This window comes from Candoia aspera, chromosome 17 (assembly GCF_035149785.1).
Source record: "Candoia aspera isolate rCanAsp1 chromosome 17, rCanAsp1.hap2, whole genome shotgun sequence".
NCBI classification, from domain to species: domain Eukaryota; kingdom Metazoa; phylum Chordata; class Lepidosauria; order Squamata; family Boidae; genus Candoia; species Candoia aspera.
The window spans coordinates 3,103,213-3,130,191 of record NC_086169.1 but is presented as its reverse complement, the minus strand read 5'-3'; the positions used below and the strand labels follow the sequence as shown (position 1 = coordinate 3,130,191).

General features: G+C 50.4%; 1 protein-coding gene across 1 annotated transcript; it reads right to left on the bottom strand.

Annotated features, from left to right (window-relative positions):
- Nucleotides 1–12: 12 nt before the first annotated feature.
- On the bottom strand, nucleotides 13–25,887 carry ADAM15 (ADAM metallopeptidase domain 15). The gene is made up of 24 exons (XM_063316767.1): nucleotides 25,711–25,887; nucleotides 24,331–24,434; nucleotides 23,851–23,933; nucleotides 23,189–23,267; nucleotides 21,504–21,580; nucleotides 20,405–20,570; nucleotides 19,305–19,370; nucleotides 18,906–18,974; nucleotides 17,862–18,031; nucleotides 16,965–17,046; nucleotides 15,153–15,301; nucleotides 13,971–14,145; nucleotides 12,739–12,831; nucleotides 11,331–11,526; nucleotides 10,542–10,650; nucleotides 8,746–8,899; nucleotides 8,589–8,660; nucleotides 7,497–7,608; nucleotides 6,024–6,165; nucleotides 4,143–4,248; nucleotides 2,591–2,668; nucleotides 1,659–1,727; nucleotides 1,376–1,491; nucleotides 13–196 (listed from the first exon to the last, which is right to left on the bottom strand). Exons 1-24 carry the CDS (start codon nucleotides 25,781–25,783, stop codon nucleotides 136–138), a joined length of 2,601 nt encoding a protein of 866 aa, XP_063172837.1. The 5' UTR covers nucleotides 25,784–25,887; the 3' UTR covers nucleotides 13–135.
- Nucleotides 25,888–26,979: the final 1,092 nt, after the last annotated feature.

The window sequence follows — 26,979 nt, the reverse complement described above, 5'->3', positions numbered from 1 at the left end:
ACGGATGGACGCGACGCTCTGCAAAATCTACAGCCAAAATCAGCCAAGCGAGCAACAGGAAGGACGGCGGGGGGGTTCTTTCTGCCGGGGGACGAGAAGTGACTTCGATGGCTCCTTTGGTCCAAACGAACCAGATTAAATTTCACGACTGTGTCCTGAAGAGCTGGCCAGCGTGGCAGGGGGTGGAGGAGCTGGTCTGGCAGAAAAACAGAGAAATAAAATCAGACGTAGGAATACGCGCCCCCAAATTGCATTATCCGCTCGGAACTGAAATCTTAACTTAAACCTGAGCAGCATTCAGACATCTCAGCGATGGGTAAGGCTACAGGTAGTCTTCACTTAAGGATGGTTTGTTTAACGATGGTCCAAAGTTATGATGGCCTCCAGATAAGTGCTTTGTGACCTGTATTCACACTTCTGACCGTCTCGCCACCCCCGCGGTCACGTGATTGCAATTCGGGTGCTTGGCAGCCGGCTCGCATTTACAACCAGTTGCAGCACTCCTGTGGTCAACGTGATTGCGATTTGTGAGCTTTTTTTGCTGGTTTCTGGCAAAAAAAAGTCCATGGGGGAAGCTGGATTTGCTTAATGACCTGTGCTTCGCTTAACAACATCACAAAAATGGTCGTAAAATCAGGTCCGGTCACGCAGTGACTCGCTAAATGACCACACCGCTTAACAACCAATTTCCCAGTCCCTGTTGTTGTCCTAACAGTCAGGAATCACGCTGAGACGAGGAGCAGGTCTCTAGTGTTTATTACCGCTACATAAGACAGAATCCTAACAAACTGAAGAAGCGTGGGAAAACCCAGACAGGTAAACCCAAAAGTCAAGGCGGGTCTGATCTGTGTCTCTTTGAATGGCTGCTTAATTCCTCAGTACTACGCCTGCGTTTTCCCCCCTGGATAGAGGCCCCCTCCTGCTCGCCATCAGTACTCATGACAATTGTGGTTGTTAAGTGAGGACTACCTGTACAATCTCAGCTGCAGAAATAGATGCAACCACTCGAGGGAGCAAGCGTTTGTGTGACTCGCTGCCGCCCTCTGGTGGCCCTCTGCAAGACTGCAGCCTAGTGATTGCTGCCCTTTTGATGCAGCGTTTCTCAACCTTGGCAACTTTAAGATGTGTGGACTTCAACTCCCAGAATTCCCTGGCCAGCATGCTGGGAGTTGAAGTCCACATGTCCTAAAGTTGCCTAGTTTGAGAAATGCTGGACTAGAAGTTAGGCATCCCTTCAGCCCCTTAGGTTTACGTTTTTAATATTTTTGCCCTGCTTCCTGGGGTTGTAAATTGGGCTCTGCCAATTTGCCGATTTCCCTCAGCCTCCCTTGGAAACCAGTTCTTCTTGTCGCCCCGTTTCTATCTGTGGGCTCACCTGGATGGCAACATCTGGACTTCAGGGTCACAGCTGGGCACGGCAGACAGCTGAGGCCGGAGCGGATCCGAAGGCAGTGGCTTCTGGGGAGGGGGAGGCTTGGGGGGGCCAGGAGACTATGGAGAACGGAGCCAAAAGTTGCATGAGTGGAAGGCAGCGCCCCCCTTCGTATTTCCTCCCCACAAACGAGTCTCTGGGAAGTTCTCCCCTCTTTTCCATTTGTGTGACCCCTCTTCCCTCCCCTATGCAAACTCACCTCCGCGGGGAAGGGCGAAACAATTACCTGAGTTTTAGGAATAGGGTTGGGAGGCAACGGCCGAATAGGAGGGGCTGGCCGGTCCCCAGCGGAGGCCTGGGCAGAAAAAAGTTTTGATGGCAAAGAGCGCACGTGCAGGGCTGAAGAGGGGTTATTTTCTCAGAGAGGGGAGGTCCTGGGAGATGAGGAATGGCCATTTACCACAGAGAATCATCAGCCCTCTTAGGGAGGGTCCAGATTTGGTAGAAAAAAGCAACACATTGGTTGCTGGGCCAATGAACGTTACAGATAGTCCTTGCTTAATGACCATTTGTTTAGTGATGGTTCGGACTTATGATGGTGCTATAACCTGACTGGCGACTGGTCCCCGCACTTATGACCACTGCAGCATCCCTGTAGTCACATGATCGCTACTTGGGCACTTGGCAACTGGTTCCCATTTACAACCATCGCAGCATCCTGCGGTCACGTGACCCCCATTTTCAACCTTCCCAGCCGGCTTCCGGCAAGCAAAATCAACGGGGAACCGTATGATTTGCTTAACAGCCACACGGTTCGCTGAACGACTGCTGCAAAAATGGTCGTAAAATCAGGAGAGATTCGCTGAATGGCTGCATTGCTTAGCGACCCAAATCCCGGTCCCAAATTGTGGTCATTAAGCAAGGACTACCTGTACATTAAATCTTCCTTGAAGCTTAGGGGATCTTGGGGAAGGACGCAGCACAAGCAGAACGGACTCCTTGCATGCGAGGATCCTGCCCTGTGTCCGCTATCTCGATTTCTTGCAAATCTGGAGCAGGGAAGACTGGCAAGGGCTGGGGGGCAACGTGAAGGAAACGGAGGTGCGTGGGGGGGCCGCCTGCCTCATCCATCCATGCACAACCATGCAAGGTACATGCCACAGCCTCAAGGAACGCATGAAGGGCCCCCCTTCCCTTTCCCCCTCCCGGCTCAGTTACCTGTTGATTCTTTGGGATCGGGTCAGGCGGCAGCGGCTTGGAGGGTGGGTCAGGCCGCGCGGCACCCAGAGCAACGGGCTGCTGCAGCGAGGCAGAAGGGGAAAGCCACAAGGGACAGGAGGACGAGAAAAAGAAAGAGAAAGAGAGGAATGGACAGGGCGCCTGATCTTTGGCTCGTGACATGCTGGAAGTAAGTCAGACTTCGCCATGCGTGGGGGGGAACCATGCATCATGCACCAACTGGCAAGAAAAGGGGAAAACACGGACAGAAACAGAAGGGCAACCCAGGTTTCGCCGGGTGGCAGGGATCTTGACCTGCGCCGCCCGGTTTAGTCCTTCCTCGGCTGCCTCTCTTCGGTGGCTCAGAGATTCTAAGAAAGGACCAACTCTGCCCGTGTACAGAGGGCCCTACCAGTCCAGGACTGAGGAGCGGAAAACAATAATCATAAGGAAACAGATTTCTAAATCAGCACAGGGTTCTTTTTCTTCCGCTCAGTTGTTTATCTAGCTCTTTATAAAAAATCTACCTGGCTGTGCATGGGAAGCCACTGGGACCGATCAGACAGTTCATACTGAGGTTCAAGTCCTGCCTGCCGCCAAATCAAATTTATTTCATGGTGGTTAAGGACCAGGATTGGCACAATGCACACATTTTCCCTATCGTCACTTTGGTGAACTTGGCATATGGAGCTGCAAGGCTCTACGCTTGGGGCAGGGGGTTCAAATTTATTTTATTTTATTTTTAAAAAAGTCAAGTTTCTAGCTCTCATGAACGCTGAGGGAAAAAGTGAGAAGGCCGGAGTAATTTGAAGAGAGGGGGAAGCTGAATCCAGGTTTCTAGAAACAGGGAAAGAGACGGGAGATGCCCTCGGCGTCCACCGAAACCTACTTGGGGCTACAAATACAACTTTGGACGGACCCTAAACTTTTGCTCTATTGCATGTTCTAAGCCACGCCCCGCTTGCATGAAGTCCCGCCTCCCTTCAGCATCCTTTCCAATCACCGGCGATAAATGCTCTTGTCAGTCATTTTCCATCAATAGCAACAGTCCCCCCCCTGAAAAATGCCCCAGATTTCTAACTCCAGAGGCCGACACAGAGGGGATCCCCCGTTTTATCCAGCTGCACCCAGAATTATCCCCTACCGCCCCCCCCCAAAGTACAACCCCATGGCAATAAATCCCCCGTTTTACCAGCTGATCTTTCACTCTGATCGGCAACCTCGGAAATACGATTCACAACATCCCAAGATCTAAATGAGATCAAACATTTCTGCGTGGGGCGTCCTTCCCTCCCGGCCTCGCTTCTGTGAAGCGTGGGAAAGTCCAGCCCCTCCAAACCAATTTGTGGCACCCCAGACTATAAGAGGGCCAGAGAAAGGAAAATTCTCTTTTTTTGCAAAGCCGTTTCCTGGTTTGTTTTCAAACGGATGCTGCAGCTTTGGAAAAACTTTCCTCGGATCGATGCAGTCCAGGTCCTCCGAAGGCAATACTGGTTTTCTGGGATGAGCAGAAGAAGTGGGGGGGTTCTCTCAGCAGCCCCCCCCCATTTACCTTAGAAGTTGGCATGAGCTGAAGTTCTGTGCTATGCTTCCACTGTGGGGGACGTGGACGGTTTGGGGGGGCTTTGCTGTAACTCCGGGCTTCTGGTTGGGTGATCCTGCAGCAAGGGGGTTGGGGAGGGAGTGTTAATCCCTAATTTTGAGCCCGCTTGGGTGAAAAACGTCCCACCGCCTGCAACATACAAAACACCCAAGTGCGGCCATTCATGCCATGTGTCTTGTTCCTGCTTGCAAGCACCCCCCCAGGCAGCCTTGCGGGGCTGGCGAAGCGACCAAATTCCCAGATCCCCAGAAGAGGCTCTGCTAAGCCAAGGGTTTAAGAGCGGATTAAGCCATCCATCATCAAGGAAGTTCCAGCTGGCCAAATTTAGGAAGAACCACAGCAAGGCAGAGTAACTCAACCTCAAAGCTCAGCAGAAAAATCTCGGGCCCTCTTAGAAAGCGGAGCGGTGGGGCGTAGGAGCGTCAATCCAGGCAAGAAAAGAGGCTTCGAGGCCAGGAGAGGCCACGGGCTGGAGGCCCTCACCCTGGCCCCCTGGCTGCAAACTGCATTTGCGGCTTGCCACGTCGAAGGGCATTCCAGTCCTGTTTGGTTTATTCCTGCAGAAGTTTGCAGGACATTTTGCACCAACATCTAGGACGGAAGAGGTGGGAGGAATGCCAGCTATGTGGAATGCTCTGGCATCGAGAAGCATGGAGGCATTTGGATGCACCCCACACAGCATGGCACAAAGGCCCAGAAGCTGCAGAGCAAGGCAGGGGAGATCCCCTTATACACATGAAACCTGATTCTTCCCAACTGAAGCGTAGGAAGCCATTCTTGTTCATGCCCCCAACTTTGGGGTCCTCAACTGGCTGCCCATGGGCACCGGGTGGCCCACAAAGCTCTCCAGCCAGCTCTGAATATTTTTTTAAAAGGGAAGCTGCCACGGAAATATTCCAGCTACCACCCCTTTATTTTCAAGGTGGTTTGGAGGCTCTCCCGTTTTCTAATTATAAATAACTTCCTCCCCAAATTGAAAGCTTTCTCTCTTTCAAAAGAAAACCCCGCTCTTGAAACGGGAGCAGCATCAGAGGTGAGCAAAAACACTGGCTGGCTGCTGGCTGGCAACGTTTCCTGCATCCAGAAGACCCCCACAGATGTGGTGGTCTGTGGGAATGGCCTCGGGAGACAGGAGGAAGAGATGCAGACTAGGCAACTGGCATGCAAAAGGTATCTTCGGAGTCCCCCATTGGGGGAGAGGGGCGGTAATATAAATCTAATAAATAAATAAATAAAAGCTCAGCCCACCGAAAGAAAAGGGGCGTGGGAAGCATCTCAAAAGGGACCCTCCCTTGCTTTCCGGAGAGTAAAAGGAAAGGAGGGGAGAAATCCTTTCAGACTTGCAAGATTCTGTTTATAGAACCTTACAATAAAGAGAGAGCTAGTCCTCCTGGGTGCGCTTCTTGCCTGGACTACCTCACAGGGCACACACAGCTCTGCTCTCCAGAGTCCAGTCCCCCAAGCCAGCCCAAATCCATCCCCGTTCAGAGCCAGGATTTAATCAGCACCACCATTGTTCCAACCGAGGAAGACCCCCGTGGTTTTACATGCAGAGCGAGGGGCGCGTGTACCCCCGAACCAATACTCAGTTGCACCTTTCAGCTGGGTGAAGGAACTGCACCCGGGACTCAGGGTCAGCCCTAAAGAGGAAGGGTGGCAGAGTGAAGGCACGTAACAAGGGCTTTTCTTTTTCCCAACCTTAAGATTCCCACCACGCTCTTCCGGAACGAGCCCGCGCTGGTCTGCCTGGGCAAGTTACACCGGGGGAGCCCCTTCGAGTGGGAAAAGGCCCAAAATGGGAGCGAGGAAGAGGAGGACTGGCCGGCTTACCTGTATTGGCAGCTTGTCCCCTTCCCAAACTGGCAGAGGCGTTTGTGGAGACCAAGCCGTTTTGCGAAGCAGAGACCGACAATGAGCAACGCAGCCAGGAGGAGAGCGATCAGAACAAGCACCGTCGGGGTGGCTCGGCTCGCTGCAGAGGAAGAGGACGGCAGAGCGTTATCCCGCGCCGGGCAGAGCCAAGACCCTGAATGGCGCACGCCGAACTGTGGGGGCTGTTTGCCAGCTCACTAAGACAAAAGAAGCCTTGTTCCCCCATCGTTGCCTGCCCCAAACATCCCAGTTTTGACAAAGCCAGGCCTTTAAGGCATCAGTTCCATGGTGTCTGGCCCTCCCGGGTCTAATCTGGAGCTCGATTTGAAAACACGAGTTTCCTAAAGTAACGCTGGCGAAGGGGGAAAAATCCCAAGGTTTCTCCACTGAAAACTTCCTGGTTTTGTTTTGGCTGCCCTCCTTCCCTGCTGAAAAAAGAGGCTGGAGCCCCAAGGTTAAATCCCGGCTAGGGATCCGCACGATCAGTCGGTAATTCTAAGATAAGGCATCAGAGCTGTGGATGGGGAAGATGCTGAACGGGGCTGATTACCAATCTCACAGCTGCCTTTGTGCCATTTCCTGATCTCTGTTAGTTTTAGTCTGGCTTTGCTTTTTTCAATAGTTTTGAGTGTCAAGAAAATCCAGCCCCCTGGATTGCAATGTATTCTGCAAACCAGGAAGATGAGTTAATTCTGTACCAGATGAACACACCCAGTATAACATTCAGTTACCTTTCTAGCTGGTCCTTATACAAATCGTAAGGCATAAAGAATCTTCCTCCCTCCCTCCCTCCCTCTCTCCCTTCCCTCCCTCCCTTCCCTTCCCTCCTTTCCTTTCCTTTCCTTTCCTTTCCTTCCTCCCTCCCTTCCCTTCCTTCCTTTTCCTTCTTTCCTTTCCTTCCTTCCTTTTCTTTCTCTCTCTTATCTTTCTCTCTCCTCCCTCCCTCCCTCCCTTCCTTCCCCTTCCCTCCCTGGCCCTTATACAAATCATAGGGCACGAAGCATCTATTCCTCTTCCCTCCCCATCGCATCTTCCTTCTGTGTGGCGTCCCTTCCAGACCACAACCCCGCGGGCTGGGATTGCCTTCTTTTCCTTAATCCGTTAAGACACTTTGAGCCTTTCCAGGCAAAGAAGGGATTGTAAATGAGACACCAGCTGTTTCTTTTGTCAGGTAGACCCGCTAATGACCTGGCAGGCCTGAGAAAGCTCTCCTTAATGGGAAACTAATGGCTGGGGAAATTGCTGGAGAATTGGCGCGCAGGAACAAGTTGCAAGCTGCGGAAAGGCGGCTGGAACAAAGGATGGGTGAGCCAAGGCGAGAAGGCATGCATTACAATCCAGATATGCATGCATCTGCAACCTGTGAGTGTTGATGTAATTGCAGGTGACACAGTGAAGCTATTGCTCGGCACCCATCCCTCCTTGACCTACCTTCCCCTGGGGCAGGCGGGCCGCTGTCGGCGCTGCCCCCGAGGCCACCGTTCTGGCAATTCGGGGGTGCCCAGCCGGGCTGGCAATGGCAGTGTCCTCTGCTGTTACAGACCTGCAGGTTGAAGTGGGGAGTTTTAGTTGGACCAGCCAGGAGAAGAGGGGAGAGGAACGGAGAGGATCTCTTTCAGGGACGCCGCCTCTGCCGTTGTGGGATTTCCCAGTGGTCTCCTATCCGTGCACCAGCCAGCTTTTTGAGAACACCCCCTAGGCTGGCAAGGGGCTGTGAAACTAGGAGTGACGCAGTAGGGACATGTAACGGGGGAATGACCTTGGGAGACGGGGCAAAGAGATCCTGCCAAGGGAACGGTCAGATAAGAGGCGGCTCAGCCTGCAGCTGCATAATGGGAGGGGAAAGAGGCTCGGAAGGGACCCTCCCTCGTTTCTCGGGCTGTAAAGGAAACGGGGGGAGATGTGTACTTTCAGACTTGCAAGACTCTGTTAAGGTAGCCTTCCAATAAAGTGGAATGATGAAACACTTGGCTGGGGAATTCTGGGAGTTGAAGTCCACACATCTTAAAGTAGCCACGGTCGAGAAACACCGCGCAAGCGAATTGGGGCCTGACGCACCAACACATGCAAATATTGCTAAGATATGGTTTCTGCTGGGTATGTTGCACATCAGAAGACCTCCATTCGTTAACCCTGATATGGAAAATAGCTTTTCCCTGGTCTTTAATGCTTGGGTTCACCCTGTTTTCTATCTAAAGCTGAATTTCAGTCTCCTTTCTTAACTCTCACTTTCAAGCTTCTAGTCCTCAGTTTTCATCCATCCCTTCAGTCTGAGACTGCTCTTTCCCCTAACTGATTACTGGTTTAGATGGGTCTTTGGATTGATACCTAACAAGGCAAGTCTCCCATCCTCCCTTCTTTCTCGCAAGTTTCTAGTCCTCAACACCGCAAACAAAGTTGTGGGGGGAAAAAAGAAGGAAAACAGCCAGGGTTTTAGCCTGCATTTCCCTTGGTCTTCGGCAGTGGGACAAGCAGTTTTTGAAAGAGAGAAATGTGGGGGGGGGGGAGATATCTTTCACTTACCCCACGTCCATTGCATTTGCATACCGGAAATTTTAACGAGGAAAGTTCCCGGCATTGTTTGTCAATGCAAACCTGCAAATGGAAATAAGTGGCATTTAAGGCAAGGGAGCATTTGGGCCGCCCATCTTGGCAAGAGGTCCATCAGATGCTCACTCACTTTGCTGGGCCCACAAGTAGTCCCCGATAGCACCACGGCCTCATCCAGAACATCAGAACTGACGGCCACAGTAAGAGCATCATGCATGCAGTTGGGCGTCCTAAACGTCCCATTTCGTTTTTTCTCGCACTGCAGCCGCCCACACTGGACGTGGCTGTTGGAAAGAAGTTGAAATCATTTCTATTCGTTTTGCTTCATGCCCCTAGTCCTCAGTTTTTATTTTAAAAGAGCACAGGCACGCCCCCATACCCCACACGCTCTGAAATGTGCACAGGTAGTCCTTCCTTAACGACCATAATTGGGACCGGGATTTCGGTTGCTAAGCAAAGCGGTTAGTAAGCAAGTCTGACCTCATTTTAGGACTTTTTGCAGCCGCCGTTGAGCGAATCACCGCAGGCGTTAAGCAAACCGCGTGGTCATTAAGTGAATCACACAGTTCCCCATTGATTTTGCTGGCCAGAAGCCGGCCAGGAAGGTCAAAAATGGCCATCACGTGACCAAGGGATGCGGCGATGGTCATAAATGTGAACCAGTTGTCAAGAGCTCAAATTGTGATCACGTGACCACAGGGACGCTGCGATGGTTTTAAGTGCGAGAACTGGTCATAAGTCAATTTTTTCAGCTCCGTAAGTCTGAACCATCACTAAACGAATGGTCGTTAAGCAAGGACTACCAGTATTACTGCCAAGATACATCTAGTTTTTTAGCGGTTGAGTTTTAACTGCTATTGCTTTCAATATAGTAAATTTACACCCCTCTGCTTTATACTGCCCTGTATGACAATTTATATTTGACACGTAGATTTTAATGACAGCCTCTTTCTATGCTGTTAGTCACTCTGATCTATTTTTCCATCCTTTTTGTATATTAACATCTATCACCCTACTGCACCATGTCATCATTTACATTGCTCCCAGTGTTAATTACAACATTGCATGAAGACTTAATGACATTAGCCATGCTAATATTTAGCTATTTTTCCACGGTGTTTATATATCTTAACATTTGTTCTGCTGTTTTAAACTGCACTGTGTCTTCGTACACACTGCTTTGACATCAGCGCGAATTCTAATTCTGCACGTGGATTTTACTGACATTGTGATTTTATACTCTGCTGCCAGTCATTCTGATCCTCAGCTATTTTTCCATCATTGGTCTATATTAACAGCTATTTCCCATGATTTTGCACTGCACTGCGGTACCACGGTTCCAAAATTTTAAACCTTAAGCGCTACAGTGATTTTACACTTTGTTAAATCATTCTCACTGAATCAATCAATCAATTTATTACGGCTGTAAACCAGTACAAACGGCTGTAACTTTTATGGTTCTTGAACAGGCAGATAAGCTAGACTGTTCCTGTCGGGATGGTTGAAAATGGTCGTTTGCCAACGAAAATGTGGGGGGAGAATTCAGGCCCCCACTCTCCCGGCCTTCCAGAAGGGGGTTAAGACCTGGTTGTGCCACCTTGCTTGGGGTGGGAGGGGGGATAGCTAATCATGGGGTGGTTGGCCCCTTGATGGTGCCAATGATCAGATCGCTATTCGTTATTCGCCATCTTGAATTTTATATTTTATATTTTGGACTTTTACGTTTATATTTATATATTTATATTTGTACTGCATTGTTTTAGTGATAGGTTCTTCTTTTATTTTTAATTGTCTGTCAACTGCCCAGAGTCATTGTAATATGAGATGGGCAATAAAGAAATATGGCAAATAAATGAATAAATTCACCGGCAGGGCAGATTCAAAGATCGGGGTACCCCCAGTTCTGGGGAGTAAAGGAATGCTTGCCTCTTAGCACACGAGATGTAGGATCCATTGGGGTTTTGCCCGCAGTTCCCTTGCGCATCACCTCTCTGATTCAGAGACGCCACGCAGCCATCCGAGAGAGGAATCACATCTGGGAAAAATTTAAAAAAGGGAACCAGTGCAAATAAACGCAATCCAGCTACAGGACTCACAACCGAGAACACAAATGCATTTGGTCTTGGTTGTCGTTGTGGGAGCGGTTCCCCCCGGCAAAGTTTAATTCATCAATTCAACCAATAAATCAATTAATGAATTAATGAATTGATAATTAACAATTTAATTAATTAATGGTTTATTAGTTCGTAAATAAATTAATGGATTGATTTATTTTATTCAATCCAGACACTGCCGGATGCCGACCGACGCCAAGCGATTCGCAATGTAACGGGGTAAACCAAAATACAATAGGCCAATCGCCAACAATTAATTAATTAACTAACTAATATGGCAAGGTAAATAAAAAAGAAACAAAAATCTAGAAACAAAAACCACAGGTAAGACTAGAGGAGAAGATGATGGATGGGGCCAACCACAGGGAAAAGCATATGTAAACGTAGAAAAATGTCCCTTCTTTCATCCAGGGAAATGCCCCCTGCTTAAAAATTTATTCAATTTAGGTTGATTCCAGAAGAACTTGCAATATAAAAGACAAACTAAAATATAACAGGCGTAAGGAAGAGAAATCAAGAACAAATACAAATAAAACCAAGTCAAGCTAAAGGACAAGATCGCGGATCCAGGGGAATTTCCCCTGCCCAAACAACAGCTTACCAGGCCCCCAACGTCCTTGGCACTGGCTTAAGTAAGTGGGGCAGATCCCCCCATAGCACACAGCTTTGCCTCCTTCACACAAGGTCCCATCTTGCTTGTAGTAGTTGGAAGGGCAGCGTGGAGAGGCCCCATCGCAGAATTCAGGAAGGTCGCATTCGTTCCGGGCCGCGCGGCAGACGTGTCCGGCATTGCGTAGCTACAGGTCAGAAAACCGAAAAGGTGGAGTTGTCTCCATCTTTCTTTTTGGAAAGTGGTGGCTTATGCAAACCATGGTTTGAGTTGGAAAGATCGGTCTGGGGCTGTGACGGTAGGTGGGAAAGACCTTGGGAGACGGGGCCAAGAGAACGGTCAGATAAGAGGCGGCATAGCCTGCAGCTGCATAATGGGTGGAGAAAGAGGCTCAGAAGGGACCCTCCCCGGTTTCTCTGGCTGTAGAGGAGACGGGGGGCGGGGGGAATTGTACTTGCAGACTTCTAAGATTCTGTTAATGTGGCCTTAAAATAAAGTAGAATCAGCTCATCTGGCTGCGATTCCTATCTGGTCTACCCTGCAAGGCTGACAGGGGCTCTCTGCAAACCAACGGCATCGTGTTTTCGTTTCAAAGGGGCCATTTCAGAGTATTTCATGGATGCAGTACTGTAATTTGAACTTGCAGCTCTGCACAGCGTTGCCCAACCCCGTGCCCCACATCTGAAGGGCCCCAGTTCTCAAGAGTCTCCTTGGCTTAGGCCGGGGGCCTTCAGGTGGGGGCATGGGGTTGGGCAACACTGTGCAGAGCCGGCAAGTTCAAATTACAGCACTTTTTAAATAAAGAAAGAAACAAATAAACAAAGTTTTAAAGAGAACATACAAACTAACCCAAACTAATACAGAATAAAAAGAACAAAGAGACAGAGAGAGAGAGAGAAGAAAAAAAAACCAAAGTGCAGAAACAGTGCAGGAAAAAAGGATACAAAGAAATAGAAAGAAGCAGCTTCTGATTTCCTTTGCAGCAAATATTAAGTACAATTACAAAATTATCTCTTATCCTACGATGACAAAAAAAAAGCTCACTTTTTTCTATCAACCAATTTTTTTCACCCAAACCACAAGTCATAAGTGTATTTTTTTCCTGTTTCGTCCAAAAGGGGTTTCCAGCCAGCCATAAATGAAGATATGGTCTGTTCTCTAATCAAAGGAGTTGATTCAGTCATCTTTGCAAGTTTAATCACCTTCACCAACCATTCCTCCATTGTGGGTAGTGCCAAGCCTTTCCCAAATTACCGTGTTTCAACTGGGGGTCGAGAACGCGAACGGAACCCAGGTGTTTTTCTAGAAAGCAGGATTGGGGAATGAACAGAGTTCCTGGCTGAATCCTGGTTTGTGAACAAAAGGAAGGGGTTCCCCCTGCATCTTTGGGGCACCTTACCTTGCATTGGTGACAGCAAAGCTCTCCGGTGGCGCACTGGGCTCCAGGCATCAGTTGGCACACGCTTGCATTGCAACAAGGATCCTTACACTCCTGGAGAATAAAGAAAGAGAAAAAAGAAAAAAAAATGGTGATTTTGAAAAAGCCTGTCATATAAGGAATTGCCCTTGCACTTGGCAACTTTAAGATGCTGGCTGGGGAATTCTGGGCATTGAAGTCCACACGTCTTAAAGATGCCAAGTTTGAAAAACTCTGCTCCAGATGTTTGCTTCGGTTTCATGCAGGGGTACAGCCTCCACCGGAGGGCTGTTGAACCGTTGTTGTTTTTTTATAGGATTTGAGATATCTGGCCTCAAAGCATTACCCATGCACACAACTTGGTTTTTTTAAAATGTTTTTAATTAACTAAATGCAAAAATAGAGAGAGCTGGTCTGGTGTTGTGGTTAAGGCATCAAGCTAAAAACTGGGAGGCCTTGAGTTCTAGTCCCACCTTGGGCACGAAGCCAGGTGGGTGACCTTGGGCCAGTCGCTCCCTCTCGGCCCTGGGAAGGAAGCAATGGCAAATCACTTCTGAAAAACCTTGCCAAGAAAACTGCAGGGACTTGTCCAGGCAGTTGCTGAGAATCAGACACGAATGAAAAAAAAAAAGTTAATAGTGGGGTTGTGGGGCAGACAGGCAGAAGACCAGCCGAGCGCATCCATGAACACCAACCAGCTTTCAGGGGACACGATGAAAACGCCTTGATCTCGCCACACAGGGACAGACTCAACCACAGTTTCAGCCAGGAAACCGTCAGCATCCTAGGCCAAGCCACATCCAAAATGCCGGGGAATCCCTGGAAGCTTGGCATTCAGACAAATCAGCCATCAATAGATGCACAGAGCTAAACCACATTCACACACCCTTCAAAAGAGACAATTAAAAAGCTAAGAAGGAAACAAAAAGGCCAGAAGACATCTTCTCCACCAGCCAACACCCAGCTAAGCAGGGACCAACACCAGGCAAACAATCCAGCAGAAAACAGTAATCAAGGAACTGCCGAGGAGAAAACCACACGCCCACCAACCCTGGCAGGGCAAGCGGCTGTATATAAACAGGGAGCGACCCCCACCCTCCCCGGCACTGATGATGTCACCTAGTTGGGTCATGAAACGTCTGCAGGCCAGCCGCCCAGCTCGGAGGGCACAAGGGCGCCACAGAGAGGGATTGTTCCCTCTTGTTCTTCCTTACCAAAAGCAGGCCGCAGTCGCACTGCTCCTCGGCTTCCACAAAGCGGTTCCCGCAGTGGGACTTCACCAGGCGGCCTGGCTCGGGCCGGTCGAGCAGGCAGCCGATCCGATTGCTCTGTAGGATTTCCTGGACCCGCTGCTGGCTGCAGGTGCTGAAACTCAGCCCGGGCATGATCCTAGCGAAGGGAGGGAGGGAAGGAAGGAAGGGCGGAATAGAGGGAGGGAGGGAGGGAGGGAGGGAGGGAAGGAAGGAAGGAAGGAAGGAAGGAAGGAAGGAAGGAAGGAAGGAAGGAAGGAAGGAAGGAAGGAATAGAGAGAGGTAGGGAAGGGAGGGAGGGAGGAATAGAGAGAGATAGGGAAGGAGGGAATAGAGAGAGATAAGGAAGGAAGGAAGGAAGGAAGGAAGGAAGGAAGGAAGGAAGGAAGGAAGGAAGGAAGGAAGGGAGGGAGGGGGAGAGAGAGATAGGGAAGGAAGGAAGGGAGAGAGATAGGGAAGGGAGGGAGGGAGGGAAGATTTTTCTGCTCAATCCCCACTTTCAAGGCGTAGGAGGGGGGCATGGATCCTGCTTGGCTGTTCCTCCGTGGGCAGGATGGAAAGACTGGACCAAAAGGGGGATTCAAGAGAGAAAGTTGTTCGGAGCAATTCCTTTGGGAGGCGATGGGCTCCCTTGGGAAAGCAGAGGTGTAGCAATTGTCTGCAGGGGCATCGGTCATCACAAGAATACTGGGGTTTTTTCCTACCAATTTTCATTCCATCCGATGAAAAAAGAATTTGGCAAGGAGACGAGAATGTTGGTGATGTTCCCGAAGGCGGTGTGTGATATTGTCGAATAGATGGTGATATTGTTGATTATGTGGTGGGCCATGGGCTACGTGAGATTATCTTCAAGCTAATCCTCTCTCCACCTCCTGAAAATTCCTTGGCTCCCCAGGGGAAAACACCCTGCAGGAACACACATTGGATTTCCTTGAAGTGGGAAGCCCAGCCATCTCAGGAGGCTGCCAAGGGATGGAGGGTGGGAATGTCACCAGAACACCAGGAAGGAAATCCTCCCCGGCTTCCAATCATCTGGGAAGCGCCAAATCCCCGCCCAAAGAAATCCGCAAGGAATTTTCCAGCTCCCTGAAAACGAGGCAGAAAAACAGAAGCTGGCTTCACAGGCAAGACGACGTTGGCACTCACCCCGTTGGGGCTTCCATGATGCATTTACGGCTCGGTGGACGGGTGGAACTGTTGCATCCGCAGCCGTCGCCGTCGTGGGCGAGGCCAAGGTTGTGCCCAAGTTGGTGCGAAAGAGTGGAAGCCATGATTAAAGGGCTAACGGAATGGCCCTAGAAGAAATCAGAAATCAGGAAAGGTTGCTGTGCAGGTCCAGAGATGACCAGCTTCCGATCTGCAGGCCCTTATTCTGCGCAAAGCTGTCAAGAGTTCTCCTGGCCACGTAAAGAGTAAGCAAAATTCCGCAATCGGGTAAAGATTGTAGATTTGGCCAACAGCCAGCAAATTCAAAAGAACAAAAGCAGAGGGAGACAAATTCATACAGCAATGTACTAAAAAAATCAAATCCCCTAATAATATTACATTCACTCCTCTATGACGGTATTCACGCATTAGTTACCCAAGTAGTAATAAATCGAAGAAATTAATAGCTGGGTTATAAAGCATGTATCTCCTAGAGACTTATGAAGCAAGAAATATCAAATCATATCTGAAGTAAAAGTGAGCCCTCCTTGAACCGTTTTTGCCTTATTTTCATCACGGCAACCCAGAATTTGGCTACTGCCCAAGAAATGAAAGGTTTTAAATCTGTAAGAAGGTGATTCAGATAAAATGTATCTGGTCTTCCTGGGAGTAAAGCTTTCAAGAGTTCTCCTGTCCATGTACAGAGTCAGCAAAGTCTCTCAGTCGGGTAAAGAAAAATGTCTGGGACCATCTACTCGCCAATTTTTTTTTAAAAAAGCGTATTTTAAAGAAAACCATTCCCTCCTATATGCAGGGGGGGGGGGTTCAGAAAAGAAGAGTTATTCCCTCCTGCAGTGCTTGAGGTGAAAAATAAATGTATTATGAATCAAAATGGATAATAATTCATAAGCAGGCTGATTATAACAAAACAGACCTCTTTTTCTGAGGGTATTGGATTAATCCTGTAGACATGGGGCTCCTTGAACTGGGCCAACCTTTAACTGAAAGCTATTATCTTGGGTTTTCTTATAATAATCCTGGGGGAGGTGTTGGTCTACAAGCAGGAGTCTCTACTCTACAGGTAGTCCTCAACTTACAACCGCAATAGAGACTGAAAAATTTGTCGTTAAGCGGTGCAGTCATTAAGCAAGCCATAACGTGACTGCACCTGATTTTATGACTTTTTGCAGTGGTCATTAAGTGAATCACATGGTTGTTAAGCGAATCATGCTGTTGTTAAGTGAATCACACAGTTCCCCATTGATTTTGCTTATTGGAAGCCGGCTGGGGAGGTCGCAAATGGCAATCGTGTGACCCCGGAACGCTGCAACCGTCATAAATGCATCTTGAATTTTGATCACGTGACCGCTGGGGCTCTGTGACAGGACCAGTCGTCAGTCACTTTTTTCAGCGCCGTCGTAACTTTGAACAGTCGCTAAACAAATGGTCGTAAGTCGAGGACTGCTTGTACCACTAAGAAAGCATGGGGCGAGTGGATTAGATAGGGCTCATTTACTCTCACGTTCTTAGCAGGTGCTTATACCCCTAAAGCAAGATTCCCTGAGTCGTCTTTAACCAGATTTATTGAAAGGGAAAAAGCACTAAGATACCGCGATCTTGGCAAGCGGATACGCTCACTTTAGTACCGTACCCAATTTATTTTTCATCTCCTAAAGTGGGGATGCTTTGAGCCTCTTGCTCACCACTGCCGGTGCCCCGGGGCAGTGGCTGAACGGGGAAAGGTCCGACGAGCGCAAGGGTTTGCAAACTGCCCTCCACTTTCCCGGGCCCCAAGAAGTCCCTTCAACTCACCATGCTGATCCCACCGGAGCGGTTCGAGCAGATGGACCCCTGGGTAGACGCCCCAATTACGCCAGCGGTAAACGGGGGACCTCTGTGGCCGAAAAGGAAGCAGACACAGGGAGGCACAGTTTGAGTGAGGGAATGCAGGAAAAAAAAAGTCAAGCTTTCCTTGGTTTCGTGGGCGAGGCGAGGTTCTGCTAAAATAATTTTCATGGAGGTCCAGCGCCTTTGAGGGAAGGCTCCATAACGGGGATTCTTGGTTTGGGCTCCATGGGAGGGGTTACCCCACATTTAGCACATTGGGGGACCCCCCCATTGAGGATCTCACTCTAGCCAAGGGAAGGGGTAGGAGGGGGAGGGGAAGGGCTGCCCAATGGCTCCACCCCCAGCCTCAGGCTTCCAACCCAAGCTGCTAGTCCTTTGGAAGAATTAATACACACCAACCCTGGATGACGATAGCCAATCAGGGCTTCATTTTTGTACATTTTTCCCCCCTTCTTTTATAATTTTGCCTCTTCTTTCCTTCTTTTTTGCACTGGGTGTGAGTGTGTGCGCCTTCGAGTCAGGGTGGACCCCTGGACTGGTCCCTGTACTTTTCTTGGCAAGATTTCAGAAGTGGCTTGCCTTTGCCTCCTTCCCAGGGCTGAGAGCGCGCGACTGGCCCAAGGTCACCTGGCTGGCTGTGTGACTCGAACTCACGGCCTCCCAGTTTCTTGCCTGATGCCCTACCCACTACACCAAGCTGCCTTTCTCTCTTTTTGCATTCAGTTAATTGAGAACACTTTTTAAAAAATCCAAGCGGCTAGTCCTCTTGCTGATCAAAGACCCAGGATGCACCTGGCTTTGCCTACAGCCACCCTGCTCTTGGGATGCTTTCCCAGAGGTGCAGCCTCGTTGGCATCTTACACAATGAGCTGAGCGCTGTCGTGGGGAATCCGGGGCAGTAAATCCTTCTCCCTCCACTTGAGAAATTGCTCTAGAATTTCACGAGCCGTTCCGTTTGTCGACACTTGGTTGCCGTTGTTCCAGACTTCGGCGCCGACAAGCGCCACCCTCAGACCCAGCATCCTGTAAAACTGGACAAGGGAGAAAAAAAAAGGGGGGGACAGGTTTTGCATAGAGCAGGCACCAATGAACAAACGGGGAGACATTGAGAATCCAGACTTAGTTTTTAATTACTTTACTTTTTACTTTACTTTTTACTTTACTTTACTTTTTACTTTACTTTACTTTACCCTGCCTTTATTACTTTTTATAAATAACTCAAGGTGGGGAACATACCTAATTCTCCTTCCTCCTCCTATTTTCCCCACAACAGCAACCCTGCAAGGTGGGTTGGGCTGAGAGAGAGGGACTGGCCCAAGGTCACCCAGCTGGCTTGCATGCCTAAGGCGGGACTAGAACTCTCCTACCACGCCTGATTGGCTCTTGGGCTGAGAGGGAGGGACTGGCCCAAGGGCACCCAGTTGGCTTTCAGGCCTAAGGCAGGACTCACACTCAGAGCCTCCTGGTTTCTAGCCTGGAGCTTTAACCACTAGACCAAACTGGCTTAGTACTGGGATGAGAAACTAATCTGGATGCAACAGAGGAGGAGACAAAAAACAGCAAAGGCTGTTTTAAAAAAATAAATACATAGATATACATCCGCTATAATAGTACCCTCTGGAGTAAAGCTACATTATGCAGAGTGCAGAAAAAGAATCCAATATATCAAAATAGCTATCAGAATAGCAAAAGATAACTGAAAAATAAACCCCAAACTTTTAAAATAATAAAAAGGAAGAAAAACAGACCTAATTGGCTTTTTTTTTTTTCTGATGGCACCCTGTCTTTATAAAACCAGTACCGTAACAAAGTTATGATATCCCAGCAGAGTAATTCAAAGCTTTTGGTTGCTCCGATTTTAGGCCAAGGAAAAAAGGAATGTCTACCATCAGGATCGTTCCTCACCCCGTCCATGTGGCTGGCAATTTCCAAGATCCGTGTCTGAGTCCGGCTGATGTTAGGATCCAGCTTGAACTAAATGGAATGAAGAATGGTGGAGGCAGTGGGATAATTGAGGGATCAAAGAAGAGGGCGGATAAACAGATCTATGGGATGCCTGATGCACTGAGGAAATCAAGCTTGCATCTACAGTGAGAAAGCTGGGGCGAGGAGAGGAAAAAAAGGACAGGCTTACTCAATGAGATCTAGCAACATGATACCAGGTTTACTTCAACCTTCCCTTCAGCAGTTAACTCTGGGCCTGCCAAATTTGGTGGCATTTTGCTGGAAACTGCTGAGAAGCCTGCAAGCAATTGAGGGGGGGTCAAATCTTGGAAACTTGGGGACGGGGAAGACATTTCTCACCTCAGCCTGGTCGGCCACTATCACCAGTTCCACGTAGCCATGCTCAGCCTCCGCATCTCGCTTTGCCTGGGAGGAAAAATGGAGTATTCAGACGAAGTGCTGAGTTAAAGACCAAACTGGGCAGATTTGAAAAACAATGGAAGAAGTATATGGGTGAAAATTACTAAAGAATGTAAGTATATATAGAGAGACTCCCCTTTTTTTCTTTTAAGGCTAGATATTGGAGTTACCGGATGAGAGTAAGAGAAACAAGATATTTCCTGCTTTTAAGGCAAAATCAGCCAGCATTTAACCCCGGGAACTGCCTGCAATCGTAGTTTTCCTCTTCCCTCCCCGTCTGTTTTTCTTCTTCTTCTTCTTCTTCTTCTTCGTGTCAAGTCTTTTCCGATTATTCGGTTACAGGCAGAAAGCCCCTTCTATGCTCTGACTGTACACCGCCCCCTCTGAAAAGCTTTGGGGCTAAAAGGTTAAAAACAATAATGGTTCATTAATAAGGGATGAGATGCGGTTGGGAGCTTAATTCAAACTCAATAAAACATATTCAGAGAGCGGGATATAATCGGAGGGGTTTTTAGTTGTAATATCTGGAGTTGGCAGCCAATACATTTAAATAAATAAATAGCTAAAGACTGTCCATACAGGAAAACCAGCTTGGGGTGGGGGGATGATGAAAAAAGAGGTTGCTTTCTTTTCCCCCAAAAGAAAATATTTTATATTTTGCTGATGCGAAGGGGGCCTGAAACCAGACTGGGGTCCCCAGGCATTGGATTAATCGTCCTCTTTCTTGGAGACGCAGGGTGCTCTGTTCACACAACCCCAGGTCAGGGGAAGCATCACCTTCACCCAAAGAGACAAACTGTGTTTTTGTGTGCGCACAATACGTGCAATTTAATGGGTTGTGGGCCGGGGATCGCTGGACGGTTTGCTCTTTTGTATGAACCCAGGAAATGGGCGAATTGGGGGACCCAGGTCAGCGTGTTAGGAAATCCCATCGGAACAGCAAAAACGTGCAGTTTGTGGAAGCCTCCGGATTGAAGCACTGGGATTTCCCGCTCTAAGGCCGGATGGTCGCATGGCCAGTCCCGGGAGTTCAGTCGTACCCGATGAGGCGGCGCCCGCTTGGGCTCCAGTTGTGGGTGAAACCGTCTGCTCCGCCTGCAAGGCCCCATTGCTGGCTTGATTCCCTCGAGTCTGTAGGCCCTGGTCTGCCCATCCGGGGTAGACTCCAAGCTGTAGCTTCTAAACCTGGACATGGTAAGGAGGCCACTGGGTGATCAAAGAAAAGAAAGAGAGAGGGAGAGAGGGAGAAAGAGAAGCCATGTTTAAAAGTGAAATATTTTAGGCTTCTTTGGCGTTCCGGGTGGTGGAGTGACTTTGTTTTTCTAGAATGCACCAGAAAGGGTGTGTTTTTTTGTCAATTTTGGCACCCGAGTTGGCTGTTCTCCTCTTCCCTCCCCCCACCCCTGCTGTGTCTCCTGGAATGGAAAGACATGAGTGGGATTTACAGGTAGTCCTCAACTTATAACCACAATTGGGACTGGAACTTCCGCCGCTAAGCAACGCGGTCATTAAGTGAGTCGTGCCCAATCTTACGACCGGTTTTGCCATGGTCGTTAAGTGAATCACATGGGCTCCCATCGATTTTACTTGTCAGGAGCTGGCTGGGAAGGTCACAAATGGCGATCATGTGACCCGTTGTAAAAACATGTCCATTGCCAAGTGCCTGAATTTTGATCATGTGACTGCAGGGACATGGCAACGTAAGTGTGAGGACTGGTCGCAAGTCACTTTTTCAGCGCAGCGGTAACTTCAAATGGTCGTTAAACGAATGGTCATAAGTCGAGGACTTCCTGTATCTTGCTTTGAAAGGTCTGAAGATAGTTTTTTAAAAAATCCTCTAAATCAGCAGATGCCGTCCAATTGTGCCCTGCCCCTTCACGCTCGCGGGACGTCTGCAAAGCATTATTTGAGGTGGTTTGGGGTTGACTGCAAATGCCGCACCGGTTCAGTTCTGGGACTGCTCCAATTCCTGCAACAAAGTGCTGCAGCATACGGCTGTTGGCTGGGGATCATGGGATCTGCAGTTGGATTGTCTTTGAGGTTTCCAGAAGATCAGCATCTGCTGGGCTCGCGACGCCTCAGCGAACGAAAGGGAAGAGAAGGAACACTCGGTTCTGCCCTAATTTTGCCCATTTTTACCTTAAGCCGGAGCAAAGGCAGATGCTGGCCCAAGAGTTGAGGTGCCCTTGAATGCCACCCAGGTAACAGCAGTTGCCCTAAAAAAAAAAACCCAGACAAAACAGAACAGATAGCTCGATTCTAGATTCAGCTGCAACGGATCAGAAAACCCCTACTTAGCAAGTTAGAAAGTCGTGCATGAAAAGAAGCAAGGCACCGATTTGGGGATCCAGGCTTGTTCAAGGCAGGACAGATTGGCGGGTAAGCCAAGGTTTAGCCACCATGCCTGCACAATGCTACCCCTCCTGTCTGAGGTTTTTCCAGGAATCTCAGTGGGGTATTTCGTGCCAAGGCAGCAACTGTAGGGAGATTCAAGGAGACAACTAAATGGAACCTCCAGGTCTAGGGGCAGTCTACCTCTGGCGCCAAACCACTGCATTCCAGTGCCGGTCATTTTTACCCAACCATCTTATTTAGTGGTTGCGCACAGCCAGCCTTTGGAGATGGCTGAAAGATGGCAGGAAGCTGCTCCTGTTTGAAAAGACAGGAAGGGGGCATGCACAGAGTGCTTGGGAAAGATTAAAAGGAATTCCATGCTGGCTGTCTCATCTTTCCCGAGTTGCTCATCAACTCAACCGCTGTGAGTTTTCTCTGTTTTTCTAACCTCCCCAACGGATTTTACTGTGGTTAACATGTTGCTTGCGGGTAGTGCAAGATCTTGCTTGCAGATAATGGAATTAATCCTTCTCCTGCACCTACTGCTTCTCAGATGAATTATTATGAATTTTCCTCCCCCTTCTGAGTTGGATGAAAGGGAATCTGCTCACCACCCTTCTTTCAAAGAAGGAGAAATTTTGGAGAAAACATTGCTGGCAAACACGGCTTTTTTATGGTCTCGTGGCAGGAAAAGAATGTACAGGTAGTCCTCACTTAAGGACCACAATTGGGACCAGAATTGCTAAGTGAAGTGGTCATTCAGCAAACCTGACCCAATTTTACGGCCTTTTTGCGGCGGTCGTTAAGTGAATCACCGTGGGCGTTAAGAGAACCACATGGTCGTTAGGCGAATCACGTGGTTCTCCATTGATTTTGCTTGCCGGAAGCTGGCCGGGAAGGTCAAAAATGGTGATCGTGTGACCATGGGACACTGCAACGGTCATAAAGGGGAACTGGTTGCCAGGCACCCAAATCGTGATCACATGACCGTGGGGACACTCTAATGGTCATAAATGTGAGGACCGGTCACAAGGCGGCTTTTTCAGCACTGCCATAAGTCCGAACCACCACTAAATGAATGGTTGTTAAGCGAGGACTATGCTTAACACGCTTCCATGTTCAACCCATCCTACAGAATTCCTCCCAGGGCCCTTTTTACACTTGGGAAGTGTGCAAAAACAAGGCGGAGAAGCGAAGGCAGCGATGACACACAGCCTCCCTGCGCCCCTTTGAGTTCAAAAGCCCCAGCCAGAGAAATTCGACAGAAATTCTCAAGCATCCCGGAAAGAAGGGGAAGGAAGGTCCGGAGATTCCCAGTGCTGATTTTCACACTGCATTGTTTTAAAAGCCAGTGCAGATTATCAGCACCTTCACAGGGCTGAGTCCCACCATCAGGATAAAAAGCACGTCTGGGACGGACAGTTTCAGCCTGGAGGCACCGGATCCTGGAATGTAGCATGTGAAGCCGAGAAAATAAACAAGGTTCTTACCTCTGGGTCAGCTGAATGCAAAGTCTGTGTCCCGTTGGGGAGGTAATAGATTAACCCTGGGGTGCCCATCACAAGCTCCCTGCAAATAAAGAGCGTGCCTTCAGCACAAGTCAGCTTTGAATGTAAGAGGAAGCCTGCTATGCTAGCATTGCTCAACGAGGCCTCTCCAAAGCAGCCTCCTATTTCCAGCACGCCCCGTGGAAACCTCACAGCAGAGAAAGGCAGCTTTTTTTTTAAACTGCCTTTATCGCCCCCAAATTCCCAGTTCTCCTTTCTGCTGGCCGCAGGTTTTTAAGGACAGACTGTTCCTGCACGTGGAAGCTTTGCCAAATGCTCAAGGCTGAAGCCCGCTTGGTGCACCAAACGCTTTTTTTATATACAGAGATTCTGTGCTTTTAAAAAAAACTAATCTGCATTTATATTTGCATATAGAACTGCAGAGCCCTGGAGGTCATCAAGTCCAACCCCCAGCTCAGGGCAGGGATCCCCATGCATTGCTGCCAATGGAGGATAACAAACCACAGGAAAGGCTTACCACTTTAACATTGGCACGCTTCAGGAGCAACAGGCTGACCCCTCTGGGCCAAGAGGATTTGGGGGACCGATCCAACCGGGAGACCCCTGGAGCTCTGGGGGTCTTTCCGGCGTGGCCCCCGACTCACCGATTCTGTCCCAAATCCAGAAGCAGAGTTTGTCCTTCGATGTCTAAGGAAAGCTGCAGCTTTGTAGGGAAACCGCTGGGACCCTGAAGGCAAAAACAGACCAGCATTTCAAAAGACCCCCATTTCAGACAAGGGAGCTGCCTGGGCAGTGCATGCCCACCAGCTGGGCCGGGAAAAGCCCTTCCCAGTGAGTTTGGCGGCCCTTTGGGGTGGGGGCTGCTACGCCGTCCACAGAAGGTGTCTGCTGCATTCCCTTCCCTGCCCCACCCACGTTTTTCCTGCCCAACAGTAATACACGGAAGTGCTTCGGAGATTTCCAGCATCCGTCAGTGGGTGGGGGGCACACCACAGCGGGGGGGGGGCAGGAGGAGATGAGCTCATCTGACAGGCCAAACCAGCCGTCAAGGCAGGCTTGTGATTTATCACTTGTCTGGTCTCTTTCACGCCTTTCGAAGCCGCAAAGCTGGCAGGGCACCTTACCAACGCTGCCACCTTCAACCCGATGGGCCGACTGCCCTGCATGATTCTTGGCGTGACGGGCCAGGAACAAAGCTGGCTACTCCATGGTTGTGGGCTGGAGGCATCTGCAACAGACAAAATGCTGTTTTTTGGGGGGCTGGCGCTTCCCCCCCTCCAGTTGGATTCCCTCTTGGGGGAACCCTCGATGTGGGGTCATCTACAGACAAATCTGTGCCCATCCCAAAAGAACATGTCCGCAGACCCCTTGCTTCAACTATTCAGTTTTCCAAAGATTCTAGACCAGTGTTTCTCAACCTTAGCCACTTTAAGATGCATGGACTTCAACTCCCAGAATCCCCCAGCCATCCCCCAACCCATGGGTGGGGCTGATGGGAAGTGTAGTCCACATTGGAGAAGCCTAGGCTATTCTAGTCTATCCCTGGCTTCCCATCACTTCAAGGAGGGAGAAAGAGAGAGAGATGCCTGGATATTATCCTCCCTCACCGGGTTATACTGTTTTACAAAAGGGAAATTCTGAAATAGCCCTCTCTTCGTTGAAATTTTTGATTGCTAAACAAAATCATGGGTATCACATCAGGCATCAGATTGTCAATATAAAGCCTAACAGACTGGGAATAAAGAATCACTTGCTATTTGCTGGTGGTAAAGAGGTGGCTGAAAAGGCCAAGGACCCTGGCTGAGAAAGAATCCTGTGAGTTTGGTCAAGGACTTTCGAGGCTCTGGGGACCTTCGAGGTCATCTAGTCCAACCCCTGCTCCTGCTTGACTACAGAAGTTGGCGCTCTAGCACCTCGGGAAATGGCCTCCGCTGTTGCCCTGCTTTTCCTATTAAACCTCTCCCCCCCAACCCCTCCTTCACTTCTGTAATTTCAACCCATTCCTAAAGTTCTTCCCCCTGCGAGCCACCCTTCTTCCTTTCATCGGCAACCCCGATCACGGTTTGCTCCCAGGTCGACCTTCTTCCCCCAACATTTCAGAGATGGGGACTCCCTCCGCTCCTCCGCGGAGAAACTGAGCGCTCTTTGCACATGCTCAGGGGCCCAGGAATCTCGTCTGCCCTTCTACATCCCCGCGGCGCCCCCCGGCGGCTAAACCCGGGGGGGAGGGAAGCACGTCCGCCGTTCGGCCTTCCTGACCTTCAGCCCCACCTCGCTGTCATTTGCGGAAGGCTTTGCCCGCGACCCCGACGGGTCCCGACCCCGTTCCGCCCCGCTTGGCGAGCTTCGCGCCCTCCCACTCCCATCAACCGCAGCCTACCTTGCAGGGCTGTCGCGTGGGCTGCACCTAGCCGCCCAGCCCTCCCTGCCTCCCAGGCTGGACCCCCGGCGCCCAGCTCCCGCCCGCGGGTCAACCTTCGCCCGGCGCACGTGGGAAGGCTCACCTGCTGCGCGGACCCCGCTGGCCACGCATCCCCACGACGCCAGGAACAGCGCCACTGCCCGCAAGGGCGCCATGCTGCGGGCGGCCCGCTCCGGGCGGCGGAGAGGCGCCTCCGGGTCACCGGCCTGGCCAGAGCACCGGAGCGGGCGGTCTGCTCGCCGGACTCCGGCTCAGTCGCTCTCCGGAGCAGCAGCGGCGGCAGGAGGCGGCTCTTGAGGCTTCCCGGCCCGGCCCCGCCGCCTCTTCCTCCTCCTCCTCCTCCTCCTCCCTCCGCCTCGCATTGCAACGCCGCCGCAGCTGCTGGTGCTGCCGGGCCCGCCCGAGAACGGGAACTTCCTGCCCGGCCGCCCTTCCCTGGCCTCCGCCCGGCGCTGCCAAGCTCGCCAAGCCCCTTGCCGGGCGCGCTCCCCGCGCGCCTGGCTGCCAAGTCCCGCTGGGCGCGCCCGGCCGGAGAGGCCAGCGAGGAGGGCCGCGCGCTTCCGCCGCTCGACACGCGTCCCGGCGGCCGGGCGGGGTGGGGGGCGCTGGGTGGGGGGCCGCCGGGATTTCCCTACCCCGCTTGCCGGAGGGCGCGGCCGGGAAGCCGGGCCCGGGGCGAGAGAAGGGAGGAGCCGCGGGCGCTCGTCCTGCGCTGCTCCCCCGGCGGGCTTCGTGCGCCCCCCACCCCCGCTGCCGAGACCCCATCCGCCAGCCTCCAGCGGGGTGGGGGCGGGGGCGGGGGCTGGCCGGGCAAGCTCCCAGCGGCTGTCAAGGCTCTGGGTCCCTCTGGATCCCCCCCCCCCGCAGAGTTTTTCTTAGAGATTTTTAAAAAGGGTTTCCAGGAGCTCCCGGGCCTGTGGGGTGGGGTTTGGCCCCAAGCAAGCAAGAAACTGCCCTCCTTTCTGTAATTTTTTTTTTAAAAGAGGTCTCTTTGGGTGGGGGAAAAGGGGCTGCCAATGCATTTGGCCTGGGTGCATGATTTGAATCTTCAAAGCCTTTGGGTTTGTTGCTGAAGGCTTGGGGAGGGGGGGAGTGCCTGAAACTTGACACCTGCCAAATGGCAGGGGTTGAATTATGACTACAGGTAGTCCTCTCTTAACCACCATTTGTTTAGTGATGCTTCGGACTTATGACGGTGCATAATTGTGGTCATTAAGCAAGGACTACCCATAGCTGGGTTTGTGAAACAGGATTCAGCCTGGGTTCTGCTTTGCCCCCGGGGGAGGGTCCCTGGCACCGTTCAAGGAGCCGCCTGCGAGGCTAAGCTGCCCGTCCCCCAGTTAATCCAGGC

Excerpts from the sequence above, each read along its gene's own strand:
- ADAM15 (XM_063316767.1), bottom strand. The coding sequence starts at position 25,783 with ATGGCGCCCTTGCGGGCAGTGGCGCTGTTCCTGGCGTCGTGGGGATGC. Across the intron at positions 8,661-8,745 it reads CTACTTGTGGGCCCAGCAAA|GTTTGCATTGACAAACAATG; the intron begins GTGAGTGAGCAT and ends TTCCATTTGCAG. Across the intron at positions 1,492-1,658 it reads ACCCTATTCCTAAAACTCAG|TCTCCTGGCCCCCCCAAGCC; the intron begins GTAATTGTTTCG and ends CGTTCTCCATAG.